At 40.6% G+C, this 24582-nt stretch overlaps 1 protein-coding gene across 3 annotated transcripts in view; it reads right to left on the bottom strand.

Annotated features, from left to right (window-relative positions):
- The window catches only part of LOC123772842 (uncharacterized), a 654514-nt gene that overhangs the window by 459806 nt on the left and 170126 nt on the right, over positions 1-24582 (bottom strand). The window contains exons 1-2 of one of the 3 annotated variants that reach the window (XR_011228215.1): positions 14561-14980; positions 13271-13356 (exon numbers count right to left, since the gene is read on the bottom strand). Coding sequence is in view for 1 of the 3 variants with exons in the window: in XM_069323346.1 (XP_069179447.1) it covers positions 13271-13356; positions 14561-14731 (257 nt within the window). In the remaining 2 variants the exon portion in view is untranslated. Of the gene's footprint in view, positions 1-13270; positions 13357-14560; positions 14981-24582 lie in introns of those variants that run through there. The other 2 variants (XM_069323346.1, XR_011228216.1) reach the window with 2 other exon arrangements.

The following is a 24582-nucleotide window of genomic DNA, read 5'->3' as shown; positions in this document are numbered from 1 at the left end:
ATGTCAGAAGTAAGGAAGATGTAGCCGTTAATGTGACAACATTTAAAAATATATATATCTTAAGTTAAATAAATAATACCACCTTATTGCCGGTGTCCGGACACATGAAATTTACCTAGGTATCAGTATCCAGCCAGGCGGGGATCACAGGCTGCACAATACTGATAAATTTATGTAATGCACTACTTGTGGTCGATCTCGAACCCATTTATGATGTGACGACTTATAGTGAATTTTGTAACTAGCTCATTAAGATTGTAACTTGCTTAGCTAAATGAATTGTGGGGTTCGGTCCATTCATTTTCTTTCTTTATTATGCACCCCATAATACACATCCCGTGGGCGGTGGTGTAAAGGATTACAGAGGCACATAATCGGTTCAGGAACTGAACCCTCTAGTTCGTTTAGCTAAGCAAATAACAATCTTTTGACGCTAGTTACAAAATTATTAATGTACACATACTTATGCATACATGTACATATTCATACGTATACATATATACATACACATACATATTTAATCACCACCACAAATACACACATCAGTAATCTTTTGTGTCACAAGTGATTCAACAAGAGGCTCACAACAGTCACTATACAAGGCACTTTATATTTATGGTGAGTCACACAGTTACTAGTCTTGCTCCACACCCACCCAACTGGGCGGCAGCTTTACAGTCATGTGCTCCACACCCACCCAACTGGGCGGCAGCTTTACAGTCATGTGCTCCACACCCACCCAACTGGGCGGCAGCTTTACAGTCATGTGCTCCACACCCACCCAACTGGGCGGCAGCTTTACAGTCATGTGCTCCACACCCACCCAACTGGGCGGCAGCTTTACAGTCATGTGCTCCACACCCACCCAACTGGGCGGCAGCTTTACAGTCATGTGCTCCACACCCACCCAACTGGGCGGCAGCTTTACAGTCATGTGCTCCACACCCACCCAACTGGGCGGCAGCTTTACAGTCATGTGCTCCACACCCACCCAACTGGGCGGCTGCTTTACAGTCATGTGCTCCACACCCACCCAACTGGGCGGCAGCTTTACAGTCATGTGCTCCACACCCACCCAACTGGGCGGCAGCTTTACAGTCATGTGCTCCACACCCACCCAACTGGGCGGCAGCTTTACAGTCATGTGTATGCATTACCTACAGTAAGCAAATTTTGGATACTTCGCTAAGATTTCGAGCAGCACATCATTATGAATGAAGTACTTACACATTTCATGGACACTATTGATGTTGTTATCTTTAAATTCCGCGATTTTTCACATTCCATTATATAATGACGCAAAGTATGCGAATAGTTCTGCTGACAGAGTTTACATTTAGTCAAATCTACATCATCAGATGTTACAAACTTCCAGAGGTACTTGTAGCTGAGCCTAAACCTAGCAGTTGTAACATCTAGAAGTCTGCTAACATTATTGGATGACCCATAGACGAATAGACGAGCGATTCATCAAAGTTTATACAATATTGTGAAATCGACAGTCAGTGTAGTAACATAAATTGGTAAATCATAAATATTGTAAGTTAAGAATCTGATGCATGTGTGTGTGTTGGGAGGGGCGGGGGTTATACCCTTGGTAAGCGAGAGTGGAAAGTAACCTTAGACGTACTGCGGTCAATATGTGGGGGGGGGGGGGGGGAGTTGGAGGGAGGGTGGGAGAGTCAAATCCACCCTCCAACATCTGGGCATAGTACCACCAGCCTCCACAACACTCCATCAGCCTCCAGCTGGTGCTTGTAGATGCCTCATCTAACCTCACCTATATCACACATTAACCTACAGTTCCTGTGATATTTAAACTCCTCATCACAGTGGCGTCTCACCAATATAAACTGTATTGGATTTTGTCCCGAAATAGCTATATGCTGACTGGACGTGTATGTATGTATGTATGTATGGATGGATGGATGTATGTATGTACGCATGCATGTATGTATGGATGTATGTATGTACGCATGTATGTATGTATGTATGTATGTATGTATGTATGTATGTACGCACGTATGTATGTATGTATGTATGTGTGTATGTGTGTATGTATGTATGTATGTACGCATGTATGTATGTATGTATGTATGTACGCATGTATGTATGTATGTATGTATGTATGTGTGTATGTATGTATGATTGGATGGATGGATGGATGTATGTATGTACGCATGCATGTATGTATGGATGTATGTATGTACGCATGCATGTATGTATGGATGTATGTATATATGTATGTACGCATGTATGTATGTACTCACCTAGTTGTACTCACCTAGTTGTGTTTGCGGGGGTTGAGCTCTGGCTCTTTGGTCCCGCCTCTCAACCGTCAATCAACAGGTGTACAGATTCATGAGCCTATCGGGCTCTGTCATATCTACATTTGAAACTGTGTATGGAGTCAGCCTCCACCACATCACTTCCTAATGCATTCCATTTGTCAACCACTCTGACACTAAAAAAGTTCTTTCTAATATCTCTGTGGCTCATTTGGGCACTCAGTTTCCACCTGTGTCCCCTTGTGCGTGTTCCCCTTGTGTTAAATAGACTGTCTTTATCTACCCTATCAATCCCCTTCAGAATCTTGAATGTGGTGATCATGTCCCCCCTAACTCTTCTGTCTTCCAGCGAAGTGAGGTTTAATTCCCGTAGTCTCTCCTCGTAGCTCATACCTCTCAGCTCGGGTACTAGTCTGGTGGCAAACCTTTGAACCTTTTCCAGTTTAGTCTTATCCTTGACTAGATATGGACTCCATGCTGGGGCTGCATACTCCAGGATTGGCCTGACATATGTGGTATACAAAGTTCTGAATGATTCTTTACACAAGTTTCTGAATGCCGTTCGTATGTTGGCCAGCCTGGCATATGCCGCTGATGTTATCCGCTTGATATGTGCTGCAGGAGACAGGTCTGGCGTGATATCAACCCCCAAGTCTTTTTCCTTCTCTGACTCCTGAAGAATTTCCTCTCCCAGATGATACCTTGTATCTGGCCTCCTGCTCCCTACACCTATCTTCATTACATTACATTTGGTTGGGTTAAACTCTAACAACCATTTGTTCGACCATTCCTTCAGCTTGTCTAGGTCTTCTTGAAGCCTCAAACAGTCCTCTTCTGTTTTAATCCTTCTCATAATTTTAGCATCGTCCGCAAACATTGAGAGAAATGAATCGATACCCTCCGGGAGATCATTTACATATATCAGAAACAAGATAGGACCGAGTACAGAGCCCTGCGGGACTCCACTGGTGACTTCACGCCAATCGGAGGTCTCACCCCTCACCGTAACTCTCTGCTTCCTATTGCTTAGATACTCCCTTATCCACTGGAGCACCTTACCAGCTACACCTGCCTGTCTCTCCAGCTTATGTACCAGCCTCTTATGCGGTACTGTGTCAAAGGCTTTCCGACAATCCAAGAAAATGCAGTCCGCCCAGCCCTCTCTTTCTTGCTTAATCTGTGTCACCTGATCGTAGAATTCTATCAAGCCTGTAAGGCAAGATTTACCCTCCCTGAATCCATGTTGGCGATTTGTCACGAAGTCCCTTCTCTCCAGATGTGTTACCAGGTTTTTTCTCACGATCTTCTCCATCACCTTGCATGGTATACAAGTCAAGGACACTGGCCTGTAGTTCAGTGCCTCTTGTCTGTCGCCCTTTTTGTATATTGGGACCACATTCGCCGTCTTCCATATTTCTGGTAGGTCTCCCGTCTCTAGTGACTTACTATACACTATGGAGATATGTATGTATGTATGTATGTATGTATGTATGTATGTATGTGTGTATGTGTGTATGTATGTATGTATGTACGCATGTATGTATGTATGTATGTATGTATGTATGTATGTATGTATGTATGTATGTATGTATGGATAGATGGATGTATGTACGCATGCATGTATGTATGTATGCATGCATGCATGTATGTATGTATGCATGCATGCATGTATGTATGTATGCATGTATGAATGGATAGATGGATGGATGTATGTATGTTCGCATGCATGCATGTATGTATGTATGAATGTATGTATGTATGCATGTATGTATGTATGGATAGATGGATGGATGTATGTATGTACGCATGCATGTATGTATGTAATGTATGTATTTATATACGCATGTATATACGCATGTATTTATATACGCATGTATGTATGTATGTATGTATGTATGTATGTATGTATGTATGTATGTATGTATGTATGAATGGATGTATGTATGAATGGATGTATGTATGAATGGATGTACGCATGCATGTATGTATGTATGTGTGTATGTATGTATGTATGTATGTATGGATGTATGTATGTATGGATGTATGTACGTATGTATGTACGTATGTATTCCCAATCACGTTAAAGACTCCCCCTCTATCATCCAGTTTAAGAGAAAACAACTATGTACTAAACAATCGACTCCTTGTAACTTTAATTATGCTGACCTTCCTATCTGTATTCAGACTGAGCCTACCATCATTAGAGGTGATTATAACGCTAGGCATAGGAATATTGGTAATTCGCAGTTCAGTAATCGTAACGGCAACCAACTGTTGTCACTATTAGGTAGTCGCGATGATGCACAGATTGTGGGTGACCTTGAACCGACGAATATCTACGGAGGTATTCCTGATCTATGTCTCGGTTTCAACGTCTCCCACACCGTGTGCGCCTCGTCAATAGTGCCAGTTATGGCGTCTGATCATCTGGCCATATTAGCCACTGTAAGCATTGGAAGCTCTATCCTCCCTGGTGGAGTGTTCAAGCGGAAGAGGCTGACTGTGTCCATCGATCAACGAGACAATCTTGTTGCTCATGTGTCAGAATGGTGCAGTCATCTGAGCCTTCATCAGTTGAAGATTTTAACAATGAGCTCACAGGTACTATCAACCAGTTTATAGAATCACTTGATCCATCGTCCAGGCCACGTAACCCAAATTACACTGGTCATAGCACTTATGTTTATTATAATGATTCTAAATTGCAGACACTAAAACGCACTGCCAGAATAATTGGACTAGCTTGTAGAAGGACCCGCACTGCTGAAATGCTTCGGCTCTTTCAAGCGGCTCTGGCTAAGGCCAGGGAACGTATGGTGGAGCTGAGGCAGACAGACTGGGAAACTTTTGTCCGTGGTCTCAATTCTCACACGCCACTAAGTCGGGCATGGAAGGATATCAACAAGATCAAAGGGAAAAATGCTGCAGAGATCTCGTACCCTAATCCTCTGCACAGAGCAAATGAGCTTGTTGATGCTTGGGCCAAGACTTCCAGCTTTGACAGTCTTCCTCTACCCTCAAAGAATGAATTAAATAATAGATATACTGATAGGGCAAGGCTCCTTGACTTCATGCATCATCAAGAGGATGACTGTGACATGCTTTTTACTGAATACAAACTAGATTCTGCTCTACATAAAGGCAAAGCTACATCACCCGGGGAGGATGGAGTTACTGACGGCATACTGCATATGCTTCTGCTAGTTCCAGGGAATATCTTTCTTCAATTGTATAATATGAGCTATGTAACTGGGGAGCTTCCTAAGTCATGGACCAACAGTGTTATTATTCCCATTCCTAAACCTCACCAGCCGAGTGCTTTTCGCCCAATCTCCCTCACTAGTTGTCTCTATAAGTGTCTTGAGAGGAGGGTTCTCAACCGTGTCCTTTACAAAATTATTAATATGTTGTCTCCCCAGATATATGGCTTTATGCATGGAAAGAGTGTACATCACTGTATTACCACATTCCTCACCCTGCATACTGATAGGTCATATACCACTTTCCTAGATCTTAAGTCAGCCTTTGACATTGCTAACCCACACGTCATTCTGAGAGAACTTGCTAAAATAAATGTTGGAGGATGGCTTCTACGGTGGATAAGAGGCTATCTATCCAACAGGAAGTCATCTGTACTGTTCCATGGGCATAGGAGTGTAACGAGATTTTTTGAACTTGGCACTCCACAGGGAGGTGTCCTCAGTCCTACTCTGTTCAATGTGTTAATCAGTGCACTTTTAAACTTTGTAACTAGAAGGTCCAGCGAACACATCATTAGCTATGTGGATGATATACTGATCCACAACAATGGGTATACCAACACCCAAAATGTTCTGAACTCTGTATTGTCCACATGTCAGGAACTATGCTTAGTCATCTCAGTAGAGAAAACAAAGATCCTGAACCGACACCCACCCAGACGGGGTGGGGCCGATCGCAAAATGCAGTTGGATGATGGCTCTCTGCTCGACTAGTTACCAGATACAAATACCTTGGTCTTGAGGTTCTACTGTACCGCAATGTTTAGCCAGACTGGGTCGCCAATGTAGAGAGAGGCTCCGTGCTCTCAAGGCTGTGGCAGGCTGTGGCAGGCAAACACAACTGTACTGTACAGTGTTATATATTTATTTCAATTTGAACAATTTTTAACATTAAAGGATACCTGGTTGATGGGGTTCTGGGAGTTCTTCTACTCCCCAAGCCCGGCCCGAGGCCAGGCTTGACTTGTGAGAGTTTGGTCCACTAGGCTGTTGCTTGGAGCGGCCCGCAGGCCCACATACCCACCACAGCCCGGTTGGTCCGGCACTCCTTGGAGGAATAAATCTTGTTTCCTCTTGAAAATGTCCCCGGTTGTTCCGGCAATATTTCTTATGCTTGCTGGGAGGACGTTGAACAACCGCGGACCTCTGATGTTTATACAGTGTTCTCTGATTGTGCCTATGGCACCTCTGCTCTTCACTGGTTCTATTCTACATTTTCTTCCATATCTTTCACTCCAGTACGTTGTTATTTTACTGTGTAAATTTGGTACTTGGCCCTCCAGTATCTTCCAGGTGTATATTATTTGATATCTCTCTCGTCTTCTTTCTAGTGAGTACATTTGGAGGGCTTTGAGACGATCCCAATAATTTAGGTGCTTTATTGCGTCTATGCGTGCCGTATATGTTCTCTGTATTCCCTCTATTTCAGCAATCTCTCCTGCTCTGAAGGGGGAAGTGAGTACTGAGCAGTACTCAAGACGGGACAACACAAGTGACTTGAAGAGTACAACCATTGTGATGGGATCCCTGGATTTGAAAGTTCTCGTAATCTATCCTATCATTTTTCTGGCTGTCGCAATATTTGCTTGGTTATGCTCCTTAAACGTTAGGTCGTCAGACATTATTATTCCCAAATCCATTACATGCTGTTTTAATACTATGGGTACATTTGATTGTGTTTTGTACTCTGTATTATGTTTAAGGTCCTCATTTTTACCGTACCTGAGTACCTGGAATTTATCACTGTTAAACATCATGTTATTTTCTGATGCCCAGTCGAAAACTTTATTAATATCAGCTTGAAGTTTTTCAATATCCTCAGCCGAGGTAATTTTCATACTGATTTTTGTGTCAAATCTTTTAATTAAATCCTTTAAAAAGGATAAATCCTTTAATTGGTTGAAATTTTTTTTAACATTCGAAATCTAATTTGTTGATGTTAAATAATATAATATGTTGATGTTGATAATATAAGGTTCAAATTTATTAAGATACATACTTTAAAAACTATTTCTATTTGATACCAACAGTATCACGTTAAGAGAAGCGTCTCGCCTTGCTAACCCAAGTATAAAATATATAAAGAAACGGTGCAACTGTACTGGTATCTGCAGTACAAATTTATGTCCCTATTTAAACAAAAAAAATAAACTGAACCAATCACTGCCACTCCTCACACCAATGCAACAATAAGGAGAGTGATAACAGTGCTTCACATTCGACAATGTTAAATTATTTAACAAATGACGAGATAATGAACATTGGAACAAATGTACAGCTCTCTGACCTTCATATAAAATCTGCATGTGACCTCATCAAACAAACTGTGCCAAGCCTAGAAGGCCTTCATGACCCAGCGTGGTAGCGGGACCTCTCCTGGCCAGTTACAATTGGTGAATTTATTCAAATTATCCAAGTTGATGGTTGTCACTGGGCCACCGTTTCCAACATTGGAGTAACTGGACAAATTAACATATACGACACCAGGCATAAATTACCATCCAAATCTACTGAAGTTATCTTGTATGCTCTTGCTAATTGCCAGGATGATAAGCTGATATGCAATATAATGAATGTCAGCAGACACAAGGACTCAAGTATGAGTGGGGTATATGCTGTGGCGTTTGCTGCATCACTTGCAAGTGGTGTAGATCCGGTGAACCTCGTATGATATGCAGAATGAGACAACATCTTCAAGAGAACTTTAAAGGAAAGTGTCTCATCTCATTCCCTGCAGCTCAGACACTGAGAAGAAAACGAATCATCCGGTCATGCTCGATGGAAGTGTACTGCATTTGCAGAAAGCTAAATGATTTGAAGCTGATGGTATGCTGTGAACGTTGCAATATTTGGCACCATGAATCATGTGTAGGTGTTACAGATTGTAATGATGATTCGTGGATTTGTTTCTTGTGCGCTAGCAAGTTGTAAATTATAATTTAAAATAATTAATACATTATTATTATTATTATTATTATTATTATTATTATAACCTTACCAAATGCTTTGCTGAATCAAATAATGTTATTACTTTCAATGTGTTACAATAGCATAATTAAGTGCTGCAACTATCAGGTCTTTTATATAGTCGGTATTTGTTATATTCTGTACTCTTTTAATGTTATTTAAATTTCAAATAGAAATAGTTTTTAAAGTATGTATCTTAATAATTTTGAACCTTATATTATTTAACATCAACAAATTAGATTTCGAATATTAAAACCAATTTCAACCAATTAAAGGATTTATTCTTTAATGTTAAAAATTGTTCAAACTGAAATAAATATATAACACTGTACGGTACAGTTGTGTTTAATTATGTTTTGTGATTCCTTTGGAAAAGGTATTTGTGCACCAAGTACTACTAGGTCAGTATGAGATATGCTGAATGTTGTAAATATACCATCTGAATACGCTTCACTTTGCGTTAATCATTGAACGTCCTAATGATTAAGGTCCCCAAAAGGACTTAATCAGACCTCAGTGGATATTTTTACTCTCCCTCTCTCTCTCTCTCTCTCAGAGCATCCCTTTATGTGTTGTATGTGGGTGCTGAAGTTCAGTCTCTTGTCTATGTACCCAAGCAAACCCAAGCAAACTACTGTGGAAATGTGCAGGACAAACATATCAATTGTGACACTAGCTCTCCACATATAGCATTTGCTTAATTTAGAAACTGTACTTGTGGTCGATCTCGAACACATGTTGTTGATGTGACGATGTGTTATGAATTTTGTGGCTAGCTCCTCAAGATTGTAACTTGCTTAGATAAATAAATTGTGTGTTCAGTCCCTGAACCCATTATGTGATAAATTAACTAAACTAAAAACTATAGTCTGGCGACGAAACCTGAACTGCATAATGTAAATAGGGATTAACCAGAAAAAGATATAGGTGAAGAATAACACCAGGTAACTGTAAAGCTGCCGCCTAGTTGGGTGGGTGTGGAGCACATGACTGTAAAGCTGCCACCCAGTTGGGTGGGTGTGGAGCACATGACTGTAAAGCTGCCACCCAGTTGGGTGGGTGTGGAGCACATGACTGTAAAGCTGCCACCCAGTTGGGTGGGTGTGGAGCACATGACTGTAAAGCTGCCACCCAGTTGGGTGGGTGTGGAGCACATGACTGTAAAGCTGCCGCCCAGTTGGGTGGGTGTGCAGCAAGACTAGTAACTGTGTGACTCACCATAAATGTAAAGTGCCTTGTATAGTGACTGTTGTGAGCCTCTTGTTGAATCACTTGTGACACAAAAAATTACTGATGTGTGTATTTGTGTGGGTGATTAAATATGTATGTGTATTTATATATGTATACGTATGTATATGTACATGTATGCATAAGTATGTGTACATTAATAATTTTGTAACTAGCGTCAAAAGATTGTTATTTGCTTAGCTAAACGAACTAGAGGGTTCAGTTCCTGAACCGATTATGTGCCTCTGTAATCCTTTACACCACCGCCCACAGGATGGGTATTATGGGGTGCATAATAAAGAAAGAAAATGAATGGACCGAACCCCACAATTCATTTAGCTAAGCAAGATACAATCTTAATGAGCAAGTTACAAAATTCACTATAAGTCGTCAAATCATAAATGGGTTCGAGATCGACCACAAGTAGTGCATTATATAATTTATCAGTATTGTGCAGCCTGTGATCCCCGCCTGGCTGGATACTGATACCTAGGTAATTTTCATGTGTCCGGACACCGGCGATAAGATGGTATTATTTATTTAACTTAAGAGATATATATTTTTAAATGTCACATTAACGACTACATCTTCCTTTCTTCTGACATATAGATTTTTAAGATTAATTAAAATATATGGAAACTAATTATACAATTTATTGGCTGGTGTGCAGGGCTTCACACTCTCAGAGCAAGCCATCAAGTAACTATCAAAACGCATATATCTTCGTTTTCACTTCAGTTATATTTATGACAAAGGATTTTAAATGTATCCTATATTTCTACCTTTCTGATGACATAAATAGTTTCGTTAATTACAATATCTAGATCAAACTAATATTGATTTTCAAAAGGTTGTATATTTTCCATCAATGGAGAGCATCAGCCAAGAAGCCTTCTTTAAAATTTGAATATCTTTCCTCACCCAATAAGATCTAATCTCTGAATAAAACGCAAAAAACGACTTGATTGTAACCTATCCACCGCTGCCCATTGGATGGGGGAGAGGGGGTTATGTGTAGGATAAACATATCAATTGTGACACTAGCCCTCCATATATGTCAGTTGCTTAAATTATAAACTGTACTTTTGGTCGGTCTCGAGCGCATTGTTGATGTGACAATGTGTATTGACTTTTGTAACTAGCTTATCAAGATTATAACTTGCTTGGCTATATGAATTGTGGAGCTCAGTCCCTGAGCCCATTATGTGCCTCTGTAACACTCCACTATCGTCCATAGGATGGGTATGGAGTGCATAATAAATGAACTAAACTAAGCTCTGCCTTTTTGATAACATATACAATTATTAGCTTTATTTGTGAATCTCAATTAATTAAACAATATATCACAGAGCCTGTAGGGTTCGGTGAGATGAGCGAAGAGACATGGGAGATTTTACATAAGTACAGTACATGGTAGTTTAAGTAGCGAACGCATGTCAACGAATAACGAGTATATATAACAAAACCATTGTCCTATGAAGTCGATTTAACTTCCAAACATATATTTTTTAATTAATGTTAAATGTTTTCTGGCTAGTTATGTTAGATTTTATTAAAAATACGTATTCTACTTGTTAACATTATAATTTAAATTTGTGATAATTTGAGCAGAGAAGTGCGACAACTGGATATGCCAACAAACACTTTCCAAACAACGATATATCTTGGATAAGTCGCTCCACAACATTGCTGCTTGGACCATCGACTTCCTTTGATGCTACTTATTTCATAATGAAATTATATTAGTTTGGAGTAAATATATGTTTTCTCATGTTCTGCATTCAGCACCCACATTATAGTGAGTAAATATACCATATTACTTCATTACTTAAATAATGCTAGGAGGGTTTGAGTAGCTTTGGGTATTTAGTGCACAGAATCTCCAATAGATGGGGCGAGAGTCGCCCCCATCTCTCTCACCCGAGAGAGAGTCGAAACTTAATTTAAAATTGATATATCTTTGTTCTCGAACATGATATATTTCATTTGGTGCAATTATAATAATGTTCATATATCGGTCTTTCTGGAGGCATATAAGATTTTAGGCTTTATTAGCGTATCTTTGTTAATTATACAATATATCGGCAAGTGCGTAGGCGTCTGCACTCCATGCCCGACAAGCTACTGAGCGCTACTATAAAAACATATGTATCTTCACTTGAGCTATAAATATGTCTATTGTAATGTATTTAAAATGAAGCTCTTATTTCTATCTTGCTTAAGACTTATAAAACATTTGTGTTTATTAACGAATTTACGTGAAATAAACATTGATCTGAGAGAGAGTTGCTCTGTCGTTCAGTCTGTACGGGGTGGGAGCTCCGTAATTTTTAAAATACAATAATCTTCATTAGAAATTTAAATATGTCTATAGTAAAGTGTTTAAAGTGAAGCTTATATGTCTGTCTTTCTTGAGACATATAAAACATATATGTTTACTAACGAATTCACGTGAAATAAACATTGTTCTGAGAGAGAGTTGCTCGGTCGATCGATCTGTCCGGGGTCGGAGCTCGGCTATTATAAAAGTACACGTATCTTCGGTTTAAATTTAAATATGCCCATGGTAAGGTATTTAGAATGAAGCTTATATTTCTATCTTTCTTGTGACATATAAAACTTTTACGTTTATTAAGGAATCTGCGTGAAATAGGCATGGTTCTGAGATGAATGCTGCGGTTTTCGAGCTCGACGCGCGGCAATGGACGCCATATACACATCCAGTGGGTGTTATTGGACCCCATACCCATTTTATGGGTGGTTGGAGCCCCATACCCATTCTATGGGTGGTTGGAGCCCCATACCCATCCTGTGGGTTGTAGTGGACGCCATACTCATCCTGTGGGTGGTATTGGACCCCATACCCTTCCTGTGGGTGGATGTGATCCCCATACTCATCCTCTGGGTGGATGTGACCCTCATACCCATCCTGTGGGTGGTATTGCACCCCTTACTCACCTAACAGGTGGTAGTGGACAATATACCGATCCTGTAGTTGGTATAGTAGACACAATACCATCCTGTTTAGAGTAGTTTACCCCATAGACATTCCAATGAACCATCGTTTTCTGTTAGCGTTCCTACAAAACATCCTTTAGAGATTTGTAAAGCACCAACTATGGTATATAATATTGATTGGTGAAGGACTGTTATTCTATGTAATAATTTTTAGTGCTTATTATAATTTACTAAGAACAACTAATATTTCTCAAAACAAAACTACGAACCTTCAATAGGAAGTAGCTGATCCATAATATTCTAAGAGCATGGACAATAGTAGGTAAATTTCACAACCCATGTGGGACCTGAAAAGTACAATTTTCCTTATAATTGAACCAATCACGACTATTCTGCTATCTAGGTTGACGGACGGGTACTGTGAGACGCAAGTTGGTACGTGAGGAAGAGTTTGGGCCTTGGAAAAAAAAGTAACTGGGAATATATCACATATTTACTAATTCATATTCAACATATTGACTTTAAGCATTAAGTCATATATGTGCTGTCTTGTGTGAGAACGGGTTGTACCTGCAGTGCCGTTGTACAAGACAAATTTCTTGTATATGGTTAACCATAGCTGCAGTGCCGTTGTACTGATGCACCCTCGTACATATCTGAAATTACACATTAAATATATAAAAATACTAAATTGAAAATCTTCATATAAAGCTTTAAAAATATCCCGCAAGACAATCGATCAGCTCAGACTTTGGTTCATCTATAAAGCCGACTTACCACAGAATGGCAAAACCCAACCTCAGACATGACTCGTCCACAGCCCGTTCTCAACACAACGGCCAAGTGGTCGTTAACCCGGCAGCCAAACATGAACGTTCTCAACACAACGGCCAAGTGGTCGTTAACCCGGCAGCCAAACATGAACGTTCTCAACACAACGGCCAAGTGGTCGTTAACCCGGCAGCCAAACATGAACGTTCTCAACACAACGGCCAAGTGGTCGTTAACCCGGCAGCCAAACATGAACGTTCTCAACACAACGGCCAAGTGGTCGTTAACCCGGCAGCCAAACATGAACGTGACGAACGCTTCACATTTAACGAGCCCTCGGTCTATACTCGTTCGTGCACTGACCCACAACAGTTCACACATTTTAACACTATTTAAACTAGTTTTTGTTATGTTACCTATTATTTATTAGGCGAGGGAGACAGGTTGGAATACACTCACGTACTGTAATTTCCTTCAACAACTATCATAGAACTATACACTATTTAAACATACTTTAATTGTTAGTTATATTCTACAAAATAGAGTACTTGGTTACACAGGACGTTAATGTTAATTAAGGCGTCTCTGGGGTTGGCGGCAGCGTGGACGACACTGACTCAGTATGGCTAGTTTCATTCACATAGGATGGCGCTTATGCGACTCTTGTTAGGTTAAAAGTCTTTGGTCCATATTTCAAGGATTGATATCTGATAGTTCACAATAAACACCTTATAACTGCCAGAATTTAACTAATAATTTTGTAAACCATTTTCAGCTGCTTATGGTCGAACGTTAAATTTCACAACGTTGACACTAGTCGCTGTTGTGGAACAGTTAATCACATAGGAATTGTTTTTTAATTTAATTTTGTTGTAATTAGCTTCATCAAAAGTTTTAGGCTAGGTAAAAGTCTCTACTAATAGACAAAGGTATATTACACAATATTATATCAAATGAGTAAACCAGAGTCAATTTATTATAAATAAAGCTTTAACATGTTGTAATTATGCTTAGACAATCAGCAAATATAGGCCATTCTACCAACAGAACACAATGTGATAAAATAACTAATCATCTAGAGTAACTTGCCTGTAAGCCTGGCGCAGGTAACCTCATGCACAGGACTGTCCAGGTGACTAATTTAGTAAAACCAATGAGGCGGGCGCTGAGCAGCACCTCTCCCCACGCCGGCCCGCGCCACACTGCCCGCCGCGCCTCTTGACTAGCTTGGCCTGATGGGTCAACTACCTGTGACGTCATTCACCTCACCTGACATGAGTCCGCCTCACATACAAATAATTCACAAGTAAAATCACTTCAACAATATTAATAGAGTTTATTTCTATTAATGTGAAGTATGAGCAAGTGTGAGTATGTATTAAAAGCACATACTTCACTACAGGACATTAAACCCACTACCACACCCACCTAGTAGCTTGGAAGCTCCATATCGCCTTCTGTTGAGCTCAACCCCCGCAAGCACAACCAGGTGAATACAACTAGGTGAATATAAGAGGCTTTACCGACAGTGACCATTACTTGTAGCTCCCTCATGCTCACCTGTAGCTCCCTCGGACACACCTGCAATATAAAGACCCTTTTAAGTATGTTTCGAGCAAATTAACTAGTGCATAAGACTTTAAAATATCTGTTCACATCTATACAAGTACAAATATGTAAAGGATATTTGTAGACATTCTGTAGACAATAGAAAAGGAATAGAATGCAATCATAACCATTCCCCCCAAAAATGTCAAAATATACTAAGGAAAGGAAAGTGTAGCTTTGAATCAACTTGTAGATTTCTCCATCCTGACATGTACGAATCATCACTCGAGGAAAAAAAAAATGCTACGCCCTCAGCTGTCCATACTTTCATGCTGAAGGCACAGAACGCTAAACAGTGGCAAGCAAGAAAATGGCTTTGGAGAAAAGCCAACAATTTATTTTATACCCAGGCGAAAGAGGTTTCAAAAGGTAGAACAGTGTGTATGGAACTGGTTGACCCACTTGCATACCAGAATCACGCATGCAATTACACCCCACAACAGAGCTACAGTTACAACAGGCAACAACCCTGCAACAATCAGTACTGGTCAAAATAAAACCGACCTTCCCACACACAATGGACCTGCCTGAAAATTCTTCGTCAAATTACCCCCAAATAGAGTAACATCGTTCATCTTTACCGACATAAAAGATCTGAAAACAAATGCAAAAAAGTAAGTACCGTTTCTAAATTGCCTCCCCCCCCCCCCCCCAACCCCCGTCACCGAGTCAAATGCAGTATTTGGACCTTTCACAGAAACCCATGCAGGGGAACTCTTTGACAGTGAGATCTGGATACCAGAATATAATCTATATAGATATGATAGGGTAAATAGGCCACATGGAGGAGTAGGTTTGTATACAAGAGAGGACATTGTATGTGCTGAGCTGCTTAACGTTGCAAATGAGGTGGTAGTTAACTCTAATGGTAGTAAAAAAAAAAATTGGTTATAATTCTAATATACAAACCTCCAGACGCAACGGCTGAGAAATTCACAGATCAGATAAAAGCGAGAATAGTCTCGACAAAATGGTAAACCCAATAAATGACATCTTCCAAGGTGACTTCAACCTGCCCAGTCTAAGTTGGAAACTTGCGATCAAGAATACTATACCACGAAATCTATCTGAACAGAACCAACTATAGAGTAGAGAACTACTTAGATTCTGTGACAAATTTTCACTCATCCAGCAGGTAAGAGTCAACTAGTTACGACAATATTTTTGATCTGAACATCACAAACAAAGGAGATAATCAAGGACATTACAATCTCATATACCACATACTTAGATCACAAGCTCATTGAAGTGCAAACATCAATACCTGTAATAGGCCTAAAACAATGATCATGTATGACGGGTTATTCAATAAATTCAGTTTTAATAAAAGGATAGACTGGGAAAAGATATACAGCGAACATAAAAAAAAATTACATTGAATATTTTAAGTAATAATAATCCTACACAAGACAGAAAAACTGACTTCCAAAGAATATAAAGTGTCTAAACCTTGGTCCTTTGTTGAAAGCCAGACAGAGGACCAACGTAGAAAGAAAAATAAGTTTTGATTTTAAAAAAATTATAAAAACAAAAAAAAATAACTGCTAACGAGACACGACTATCTCAACAATAAAAAAATCAAATAAACGGAGTTCTAAAAAATCTAGCAAAGATCAAAGCAATCATATCAAATTGAAGAAATGTAATTAGAACACAAAAATGGAATTCAAGAGAAGGAAAACAATATTCCTTCACATATGCGAAAAAAAAGCAAAAACCACTGTCAGTATTGGACCTATTCTTACAAGTGAAAGGTCGAACAGACGGTGACAAAGAAATTACTGAAATCCTAACAAAAACAGGAGGAGGCATGTTTAGCATCCCAATAAATATTCAAGAAGCTGTCTGGATCATCCATGAGAGCGGACGATCCAGAAAGCTTCTTTATGCGTGATATCCAAACTCCTGAAAATATAACAGATATAAATACGAATTCTTAAGATTTTAAGGAGAAATTAACAACATGCCCATGCACTCAATATTTATAAGGAAATGCTAAGTGTCAGTAGCATAGTGTGGAGAAAGAGCTTGCACACAGGGGAAATACAAGATTCGCTTAAATCAATAGATTTCAAAAATTTTGCTCCTCTTTACAAGGGAAGAAGCAAAGCAATGGTTGAGAATTATAGACCAGTCGCACTTAGGTCCCACATAAAATTCTTTAAGAGCGTGATCAGGAGGCAGGTCTCTAGTTTTATGGAGACCTGTGACCACCTCAACCCCGGTCAACATGGATTTAGATTGGGATGATCATGCCTCTTGCAGCTACTTTACCACTATGGCAATCACTGAGGCATTAGAAGAAAAACAGAATGCAGATTTGGTATACGCAGACTTCACAAAGGCATCTGATACATGTGACCATATAGTGTGATAGCATACAAAATAACGTCAATGGAAATATCATATAAAGTAGGACGGTGGTATTAAAATTTATGTGGAACAGAACACACAGAGCAACAGTTAACCATATGAAATAGAGTTCAAGCACAGTTAAAAGTTCTACTGCAGGGCACAGTCCTTGCACCACTTTTTCCTTATTCTCATATCAGATATAGACATATAGAAGTCACAGAGTCGTATCGACTTCTGCAGATGACAAAAAACAGCATGAAAATTAATTCTGTTGAAGACATTGATAAACTACAAACACATAATAATTAGGTTTTTGACTGGGCGGAAAAAAATAGCATGTTATCAGAGATAAATTTCAGGTACTCTGGTATGGTAAAAATGAGGACATTAAACAAAATAGTGCACAAAACACAATCAAATCTGCCCGTAGTGGAAAAGCATAATGTAAAGGATCTGGGAATAATAATGACTGACGACCAAACGTTAAGGAGCATAACAAAGCAATTTTAGCATCAGACAAAAATGAGAGGATGGATTATGAGAAACGTCAAATCCGGAGATCCCATCACAATGGCTGTACTATTCACATCACTCCTCCTGTCCGTCTTTAGTACTGTTCAATACTAGCTTCACCCTTCAGAGCAGGAGAGATTGCTGAAATAGAGTGAATACAGAAAATATATACGGCATGGAAAACGATAAAGCACCTAATTTATTGGGATCATCTCAAAGAGCTCTACATTTTTTTTTTTTTTTTTTTTTTTTTTTTTTTGAGATATATACAAGAGTTGTTACATTCATGTACAGCCACTAGTACGCGTAGCGTTTCGGGCAGTTCTCCCTAGATCTCCCTATGATCTCCCTAGAGAGGAGACGAGTGAGGTATCAAATAATATACAAATGGAGGGCATGGTCCCAAATCTACACAGTAAAATAACAACATACTGGAGTTAACGATATGAACGGAAAATTCAGTTCAGAACCATTGAAGAGTAGGCCCAAAGGCACAATCAGAGAACACTGTATAACCATCAGAGGTTCACAGTTGTTCAAACATACTCCCAGCGAGCATAAGAAATATTGCTGTAACAAATGTGGACATCTTCAAGAGAAAACTTCACAGAGTTAATGTAATGTTTTAAGTATGTAGGTACTGTTGTAGGCATCACAGTAATAGTGATATGGTTATGGCCATTGGAAGCTGTGGCTGCTGGTGTAGCCGCTTCAACGTGAATTAGGTCGATGTACTGTTGCAATATACAACATAGGAGAAAGTATGAGGTAGTGAATCAAGAACTACATCACTTATCAAATGGTGGAGGAAAACAGTGGTAATGCACACGAGTAGTCAGATTGTGGTCACACCGAGGTGTGGTCAATGATTAAGACAGCCTTAGGTTGCATAAGCCAATGTTACAGCGAAAAGGTCACAAAGGTTGATCCAAAGTTCTTGGAAACAAATAGATAAATATTTAATGTAATTATAGCGTCCTTGGGATGCTGGGTGTGGTGGTGAATACAATGACCAGCTGGAGGGCAGTCTTGTGGAATCTGCGGTTTCATCAAGTATTCCTCTTTATCTGCTTGTGGCAGTGACAGACACCAGCCTAATGTGGGGACCCGATGTGATCTTGTTGACTCCAGTCGAGTCTTTAATGTGTGAGTATTGCATGGGAGACTAACCGGGTGTGGAGTGTTGTAGTGATGATTCTGGGTTAGGAACTTAGAGGTCACGAGTTGCAGATGATGGGCAGGTTTGTCTAGTGCGTTTATTGCCAAGGGTTGCCAATTTCCAGTACAAACCTATTGGTACACCTCAAGGGTCTAGGTGGATTAAAATAGACTGTATGAAGTTAACAATTTATGAGGCTAATGATATACAGTAGGGTAAATGTTGTATTCAGAACGAATCTGGGTTTGAGTTTACGACAGACAACAATAAATGAAAACACTACCAAACGTCAATGTATGAAGAAAACACGGAACAATTAACAATAGAGGAACAATAGTGTTCCAGTACTCATATAGTAATTACAGAGTTCAGCATACCTTAGCCCAGGAGGGCGAAAGTCAGTCAGTATGGGACATTCTACAATATAATGTTCAAGAGAATGCATGTTTTTTCTTTCACAAAGTTGACACATTGTGTACTCGACATTTGGGTTTTGAGAAAGCTGCCAGATAAGTCTATATACCAGGCGTATTCTGGCCACTATAACATCACATTGCCGGGTTCTTGTTCTATTAGTCCCATATGTGAATGTCTCCTCACGATATCTATCATAATATTTTATGCTACAACTTTCAGGTCTTCGAGAATTTGTTAGGTCGGTGAGATTTTCATTAGATATTTGTTTAAGTATTCTCTTTGTCACTGCTAATGAAACACCCATATCAATTTCTACCACTGGTTTTCTGCAGGCTGACTTAGCAAGCATATCAACAGTGTCATGCCTTGAGATGCTAACATGTGATGGTATCCATAGGAATTTAATCTCAAATCTGTTTTCTTTGGCAGCTAAAATATTCATTCGAATATCACTGACTATTTTCTGGGTGTCACTACTATGTGCGTTCAATGCCAGGAGTGCACTCTGCGAGTCACAGTATATAAGTCCACTGCCTTTGTCTTTTAAAAATTCATTAGCAAGGTATATGCCTGCAAGTTCGGTTTGAGTTGTACTTGCCCAGTCATTGACGCGCTTCATTGCTGTATGTACGAGAGAAGATTGTTCATATATGTTACATGCACATCCGGTACATCCCATGCCAGCCCATTCACCATTAATTGGTGTACATATTCATTCACTCACATGTTTATTTGTCTCTTTCTTATAAAATACACACACACACACACACACACACACACACACACACACACACACACACACACACACACACACACACACACACACACACACACACACACAGGGACAAGTGAACTAAGGAAAAGAGCACAAGAAGTTAACCCAGATGTAATCGGACTCACTGAAACAAAACTCTCTGGAATCATAAAGAATGCCGTGTTTCCCCAGGAGTATACAGTAATAAGGAAAGAGAGGGAAGGTAGAGGAGGAGGCGGCCCTACTCATGAGAAGGGAATGGAGTTTTAAGGAGATGGCCATCCCGGGCTGTGAGGAGTTCAGAGACTACATAGCAGGTACCATAACAATGGGAGGACCAAGAATAGTAGTAGCAGTAATATACAACCCTCCACCAAATGACAGGAGACCCAGTCAAGAGTATGAAAACAACAACAAGGCAGTTAACACTATAATTGAGAGGGCAGCCTCTGCTGCCTGTAGAAATAGATCCCACCTGCTCATCATGGGCGACTTCAATCACGGAAAGATTGACTGGAAGAACAAGGAACCGCATGGAGGCGAGGATACGTGGAGAGCCAAACTATTGGAGGTGGTGACAAGCAACTTTTTAACCCAGCATGTCGGAGAACCCACAAGGATGAGAGGCAATGACGAACCAGCGAGACTCGACCTAGTCTTCACTCTGAACGACTCCGACATAAGAGAAATCGGTTTTGAGGACCCAGTAGGAATGAGCGACCACAGTGTACTGGTGTTTGAGTACTTGATTGAAGAAGGGTTATTGAACTCGAGGAGGGATACCGAAACCAAAAGGTTAGCATACCGAAAGGGAAACTATGAGGGGATAAGAAAATTCCTAACAGATATAGCATGGGAAACAGAGCTCAGGGGAAAGACGGCCCAAGATATGATGGATTACATCACGCAGAAGTGCAAGGACGCAGCAAACAAGTTTGTCCCAGTCCAATAGGAAAACAGAGAAATGAAGATGAGAAACCCATGGTTTAATCAAAGATGTAGGCTAGCTAAGCAGCAAAGTAAAAGGGCATGGAGAAACTATAGGAATAACAGGACACTGGAGAGCAGAGAAAGATACCAGAATGCCAGGAATGAATATGTCAGGATGAGAAGAGAGGCAGAAAGACAATACGAAAATGACATCGCAAGCAAGGCAAAGACTCAGCCTAAATTGTTGCATAGCCACATTAGGAGAAAAACAACAGTAAAGGAACAGGTTGTGAGATTAAGGATAGGGGCGGAAGGATTCACTACAAATGACAAGGAAGTGTGTGAGGAATTGAATAAGAAATTCCAGGAGGTCTTCACCTTAGAACAAGGATAAATTCCAGAGGTAAGTGAGGGAATAGCTAACCAGGAACCACTGGAAGAGTTTGAGATTACCAGTGGGGAAGTAAGGAAGTGTTTACTAGAGTTGGACGTGACGAAGGCTATAGGCCCAGATGGAATCTCCCCTTGGGTTCTAAAGGAAGGAGCAAGAGAACTGAGCCTACCACTCTCCATAGTGTATAACAAATCACTGGCAACAGGGGAACTGCCAGATATTTGGAAAGCAGCTAACGTAGTCCCGATATACAAGAAAGGGGATAGACAGGAGGCACTGAACTACAGGCCAGTGTCCCTAACCTGCATACCATGCAAGCTGATGGAGAAGATTGTGCGAAAAAAACTAGTGGAGCATCTGGAGCTAAGGAACTTTGTAACACAGCATCAACATGGGTTCAGGGATGGCAGGTCCTGCCTCACAGGGTTACTTGAATTCTACGACCAGGCAACAAAAATAAGGCAAGAAAGAGAAGGGTGGGCAGACTGCATATTTTTGGATTGTCAGAAAGCCTTTGATACAGTGCCACACAAGAGGCTAGTGCGAAAGTTGGAGATGCAGGCTGGAGTGAGAGGGAAGGTACTCCGGTGGATAGAGGAATACCTAAGCAACAGGAGACAACGAGTCTGTGTGAGGGGTGAGGTCTCAGATTGGCGAGACGTCACAAGTGGAGTCCCGCAGGGGTCAGTCCTTGGACCTATACTGTTTCTGGTATATGTAAATGATCTCCCAGAGGGTATAGATTCGTTCCTCTCAATGTTTGCCGACGATGCAAAAATTATGAGGAGGATTGAAAGAGGATGATAGTAGGAGGCTACAAGATGACCTGGATAGACTGAGTGAATGGTCCAACAAATGGCTGTTGAAGTTCAACCCGAGTAAATGCAAAGTAATGAAACTAGGCAGTGGAAACAGGAGGCCAGGCACAGGATACAGAATAGGAGATGAAGTACTTAATGAAACAGACAGAGAGAAAGATCTAGGAGTTGATATCACACCAAACCTGTCTCCTGAAGCCCACATAAAGAGAATAACGTCTGCGGCATATGCGAGGCTGGCTAACATCAGAACGGCGTTCAGGAACCTGTGTAAGGAATCATTCAGAATCTTGTACACCACATATGTAAGACCAATCCTGGAGTATGCGGCCCCAGCATGGAGCCCGTACCTTGTCAAGCACAAGACGAAGCTGGAAAAAGTCCAAAGGTATGCTACTAGACTAGTCCCAGAACTAAGAGGCATGAGTTATGAGGAAAGGCTGCGGGAAATGCACCTCACGACACTGGAAGACAGAAGAGTAAGGGGGGACATGATCACAACCTACAAAATCCTCAGGGGAATCGACCGGGTAAACAAGGATGAACTATTCAACACTGGTGGGACGCGAACAAGGGGACACAGGTGGAAGCTGAGTACCCAAATGAGCCACAGAGACGTTAGAAAGAACTTTTTCAGTGTCAGAGTAGTTAGTAAATGGAATGCATTAGGAAGTGATGTGGTGGAGGCTGACTCCATACACAGTTTCAAATGTAGATATGATAGAGCCCAATAGGCTCAGGAATCTGTACACCAGTTGATTGACGGTTGAGAGGCGGGACCAAAGAGCCAGAGCTCAACCCCCGCAAGCACAATTAGGTGAGTACAATTAGGTGAGTACACACACACAAAGGAATCTTTCAGAACATTATGTACCACATATGTCAGACCAATCCTGAAGTATGCAACTCCAGCATGGAGTCCATATCTATTCAAGCATAAGACTAAGCTGGAAAAGATTAAAAGGTTTGCTACCAGACTAGTACCCGAGCTAAGAGGTATGAGCTACGAGGAGCGACTACGGGAATCAAACCTCACTTCGTTGGAAGACAGAAGAGTTAGGGGGGGACATGATCACCACATTCAAGATTCTCAAGGGAATTGATAGGGTAGATAAAGACAGGCTATTTAACACCAGGGGCACACGCACTTGGGGACACAGGTGGAAACTGAGTGCCCAAATGAGCCACAGAGTTATTAGAAAGAACTTTTTTAGTGTCAGTGTGGTTGACAAATGGAATGCATAAGGAAGTGATGTGGTGGAGGCTGACTCCATGCACAGTTTCAAGTATAGCTATGATAGAGCCCAATAGGCTCTAACCTGTACACCTGTTGATTGACGGTTGTGAGGCGGGACCAAAGAGCCAGAGCTCAACCCCCGCAAGCACAATAAGGTAAGTACAATTAAGTGAGTACACACAAACTCATTGTTAATTTTCTCTGGAACACAACCCGACAAACCGTTTAACAACCAGGTACCTATTCACTGCTTCGTGAAGAAAATCGTTCAGTTAAGGATTGGTGCCTAGTCAATCCGCTCTTCTCGGCTAGCCAGGATATGAACCCAGGCGAAATCGCTTGAGAAGCGCGAGGTGAGTGCCTTGCCACTGATCCACAGGGACTGCCCAAATATGAATGCCATCAGCAGCACTAGCAGTTGGTGTTACCAGGCAGGTTACCCATCCAATTACTAACCAAATTGAAAGTTGCTTAACTTGGCTAATGGGACGAGAAGCAGTGTCCTTTAAGTGGTAGTATGGCCGTTGTTATTGTATACAAGTGGTAACCAATAACTTGTCAGTGAGTGAGTGAGTGAGTGATGATAATGGTAACTGCGGCGGAGGATACTCACACATACCAGCCAATTCTCCATTAATGATAGTACTTATAGCAACTATTTAGTCAAACAAACAAACCAAAAGTGGACTATTGCACCAACATGGAAATGTTTGGATGCCATTGATCTCGCACAAATTGCTCATAAATGCCACACGCTGGTATTTAAAGAACCTAAACAATCCTCTTCATAGAACGAATGACTACTCTTAGGCCTTGGATTATGCTCTCTTAGGCTTCATTGACAGTACTTATAACTTCTTTTGAGTCGGGAGACAAGTACACAGGCAGTCTATATATATACATGTTAGGTTTATATAGTGGTCTCC

Source organism: Procambarus clarkii, chromosome 12, assembly GCF_040958095.1.
Source record: "Procambarus clarkii isolate CNS0578487 chromosome 12, FALCON_Pclarkii_2.0, whole genome shotgun sequence".
In the NCBI taxonomy this organism is placed as follows: domain Eukaryota; kingdom Metazoa; phylum Arthropoda; class Malacostraca; order Decapoda; family Cambaridae; genus Procambarus; species Procambarus clarkii.
This window is presented reverse-complemented; position numbering and strand designations above follow the sequence as displayed.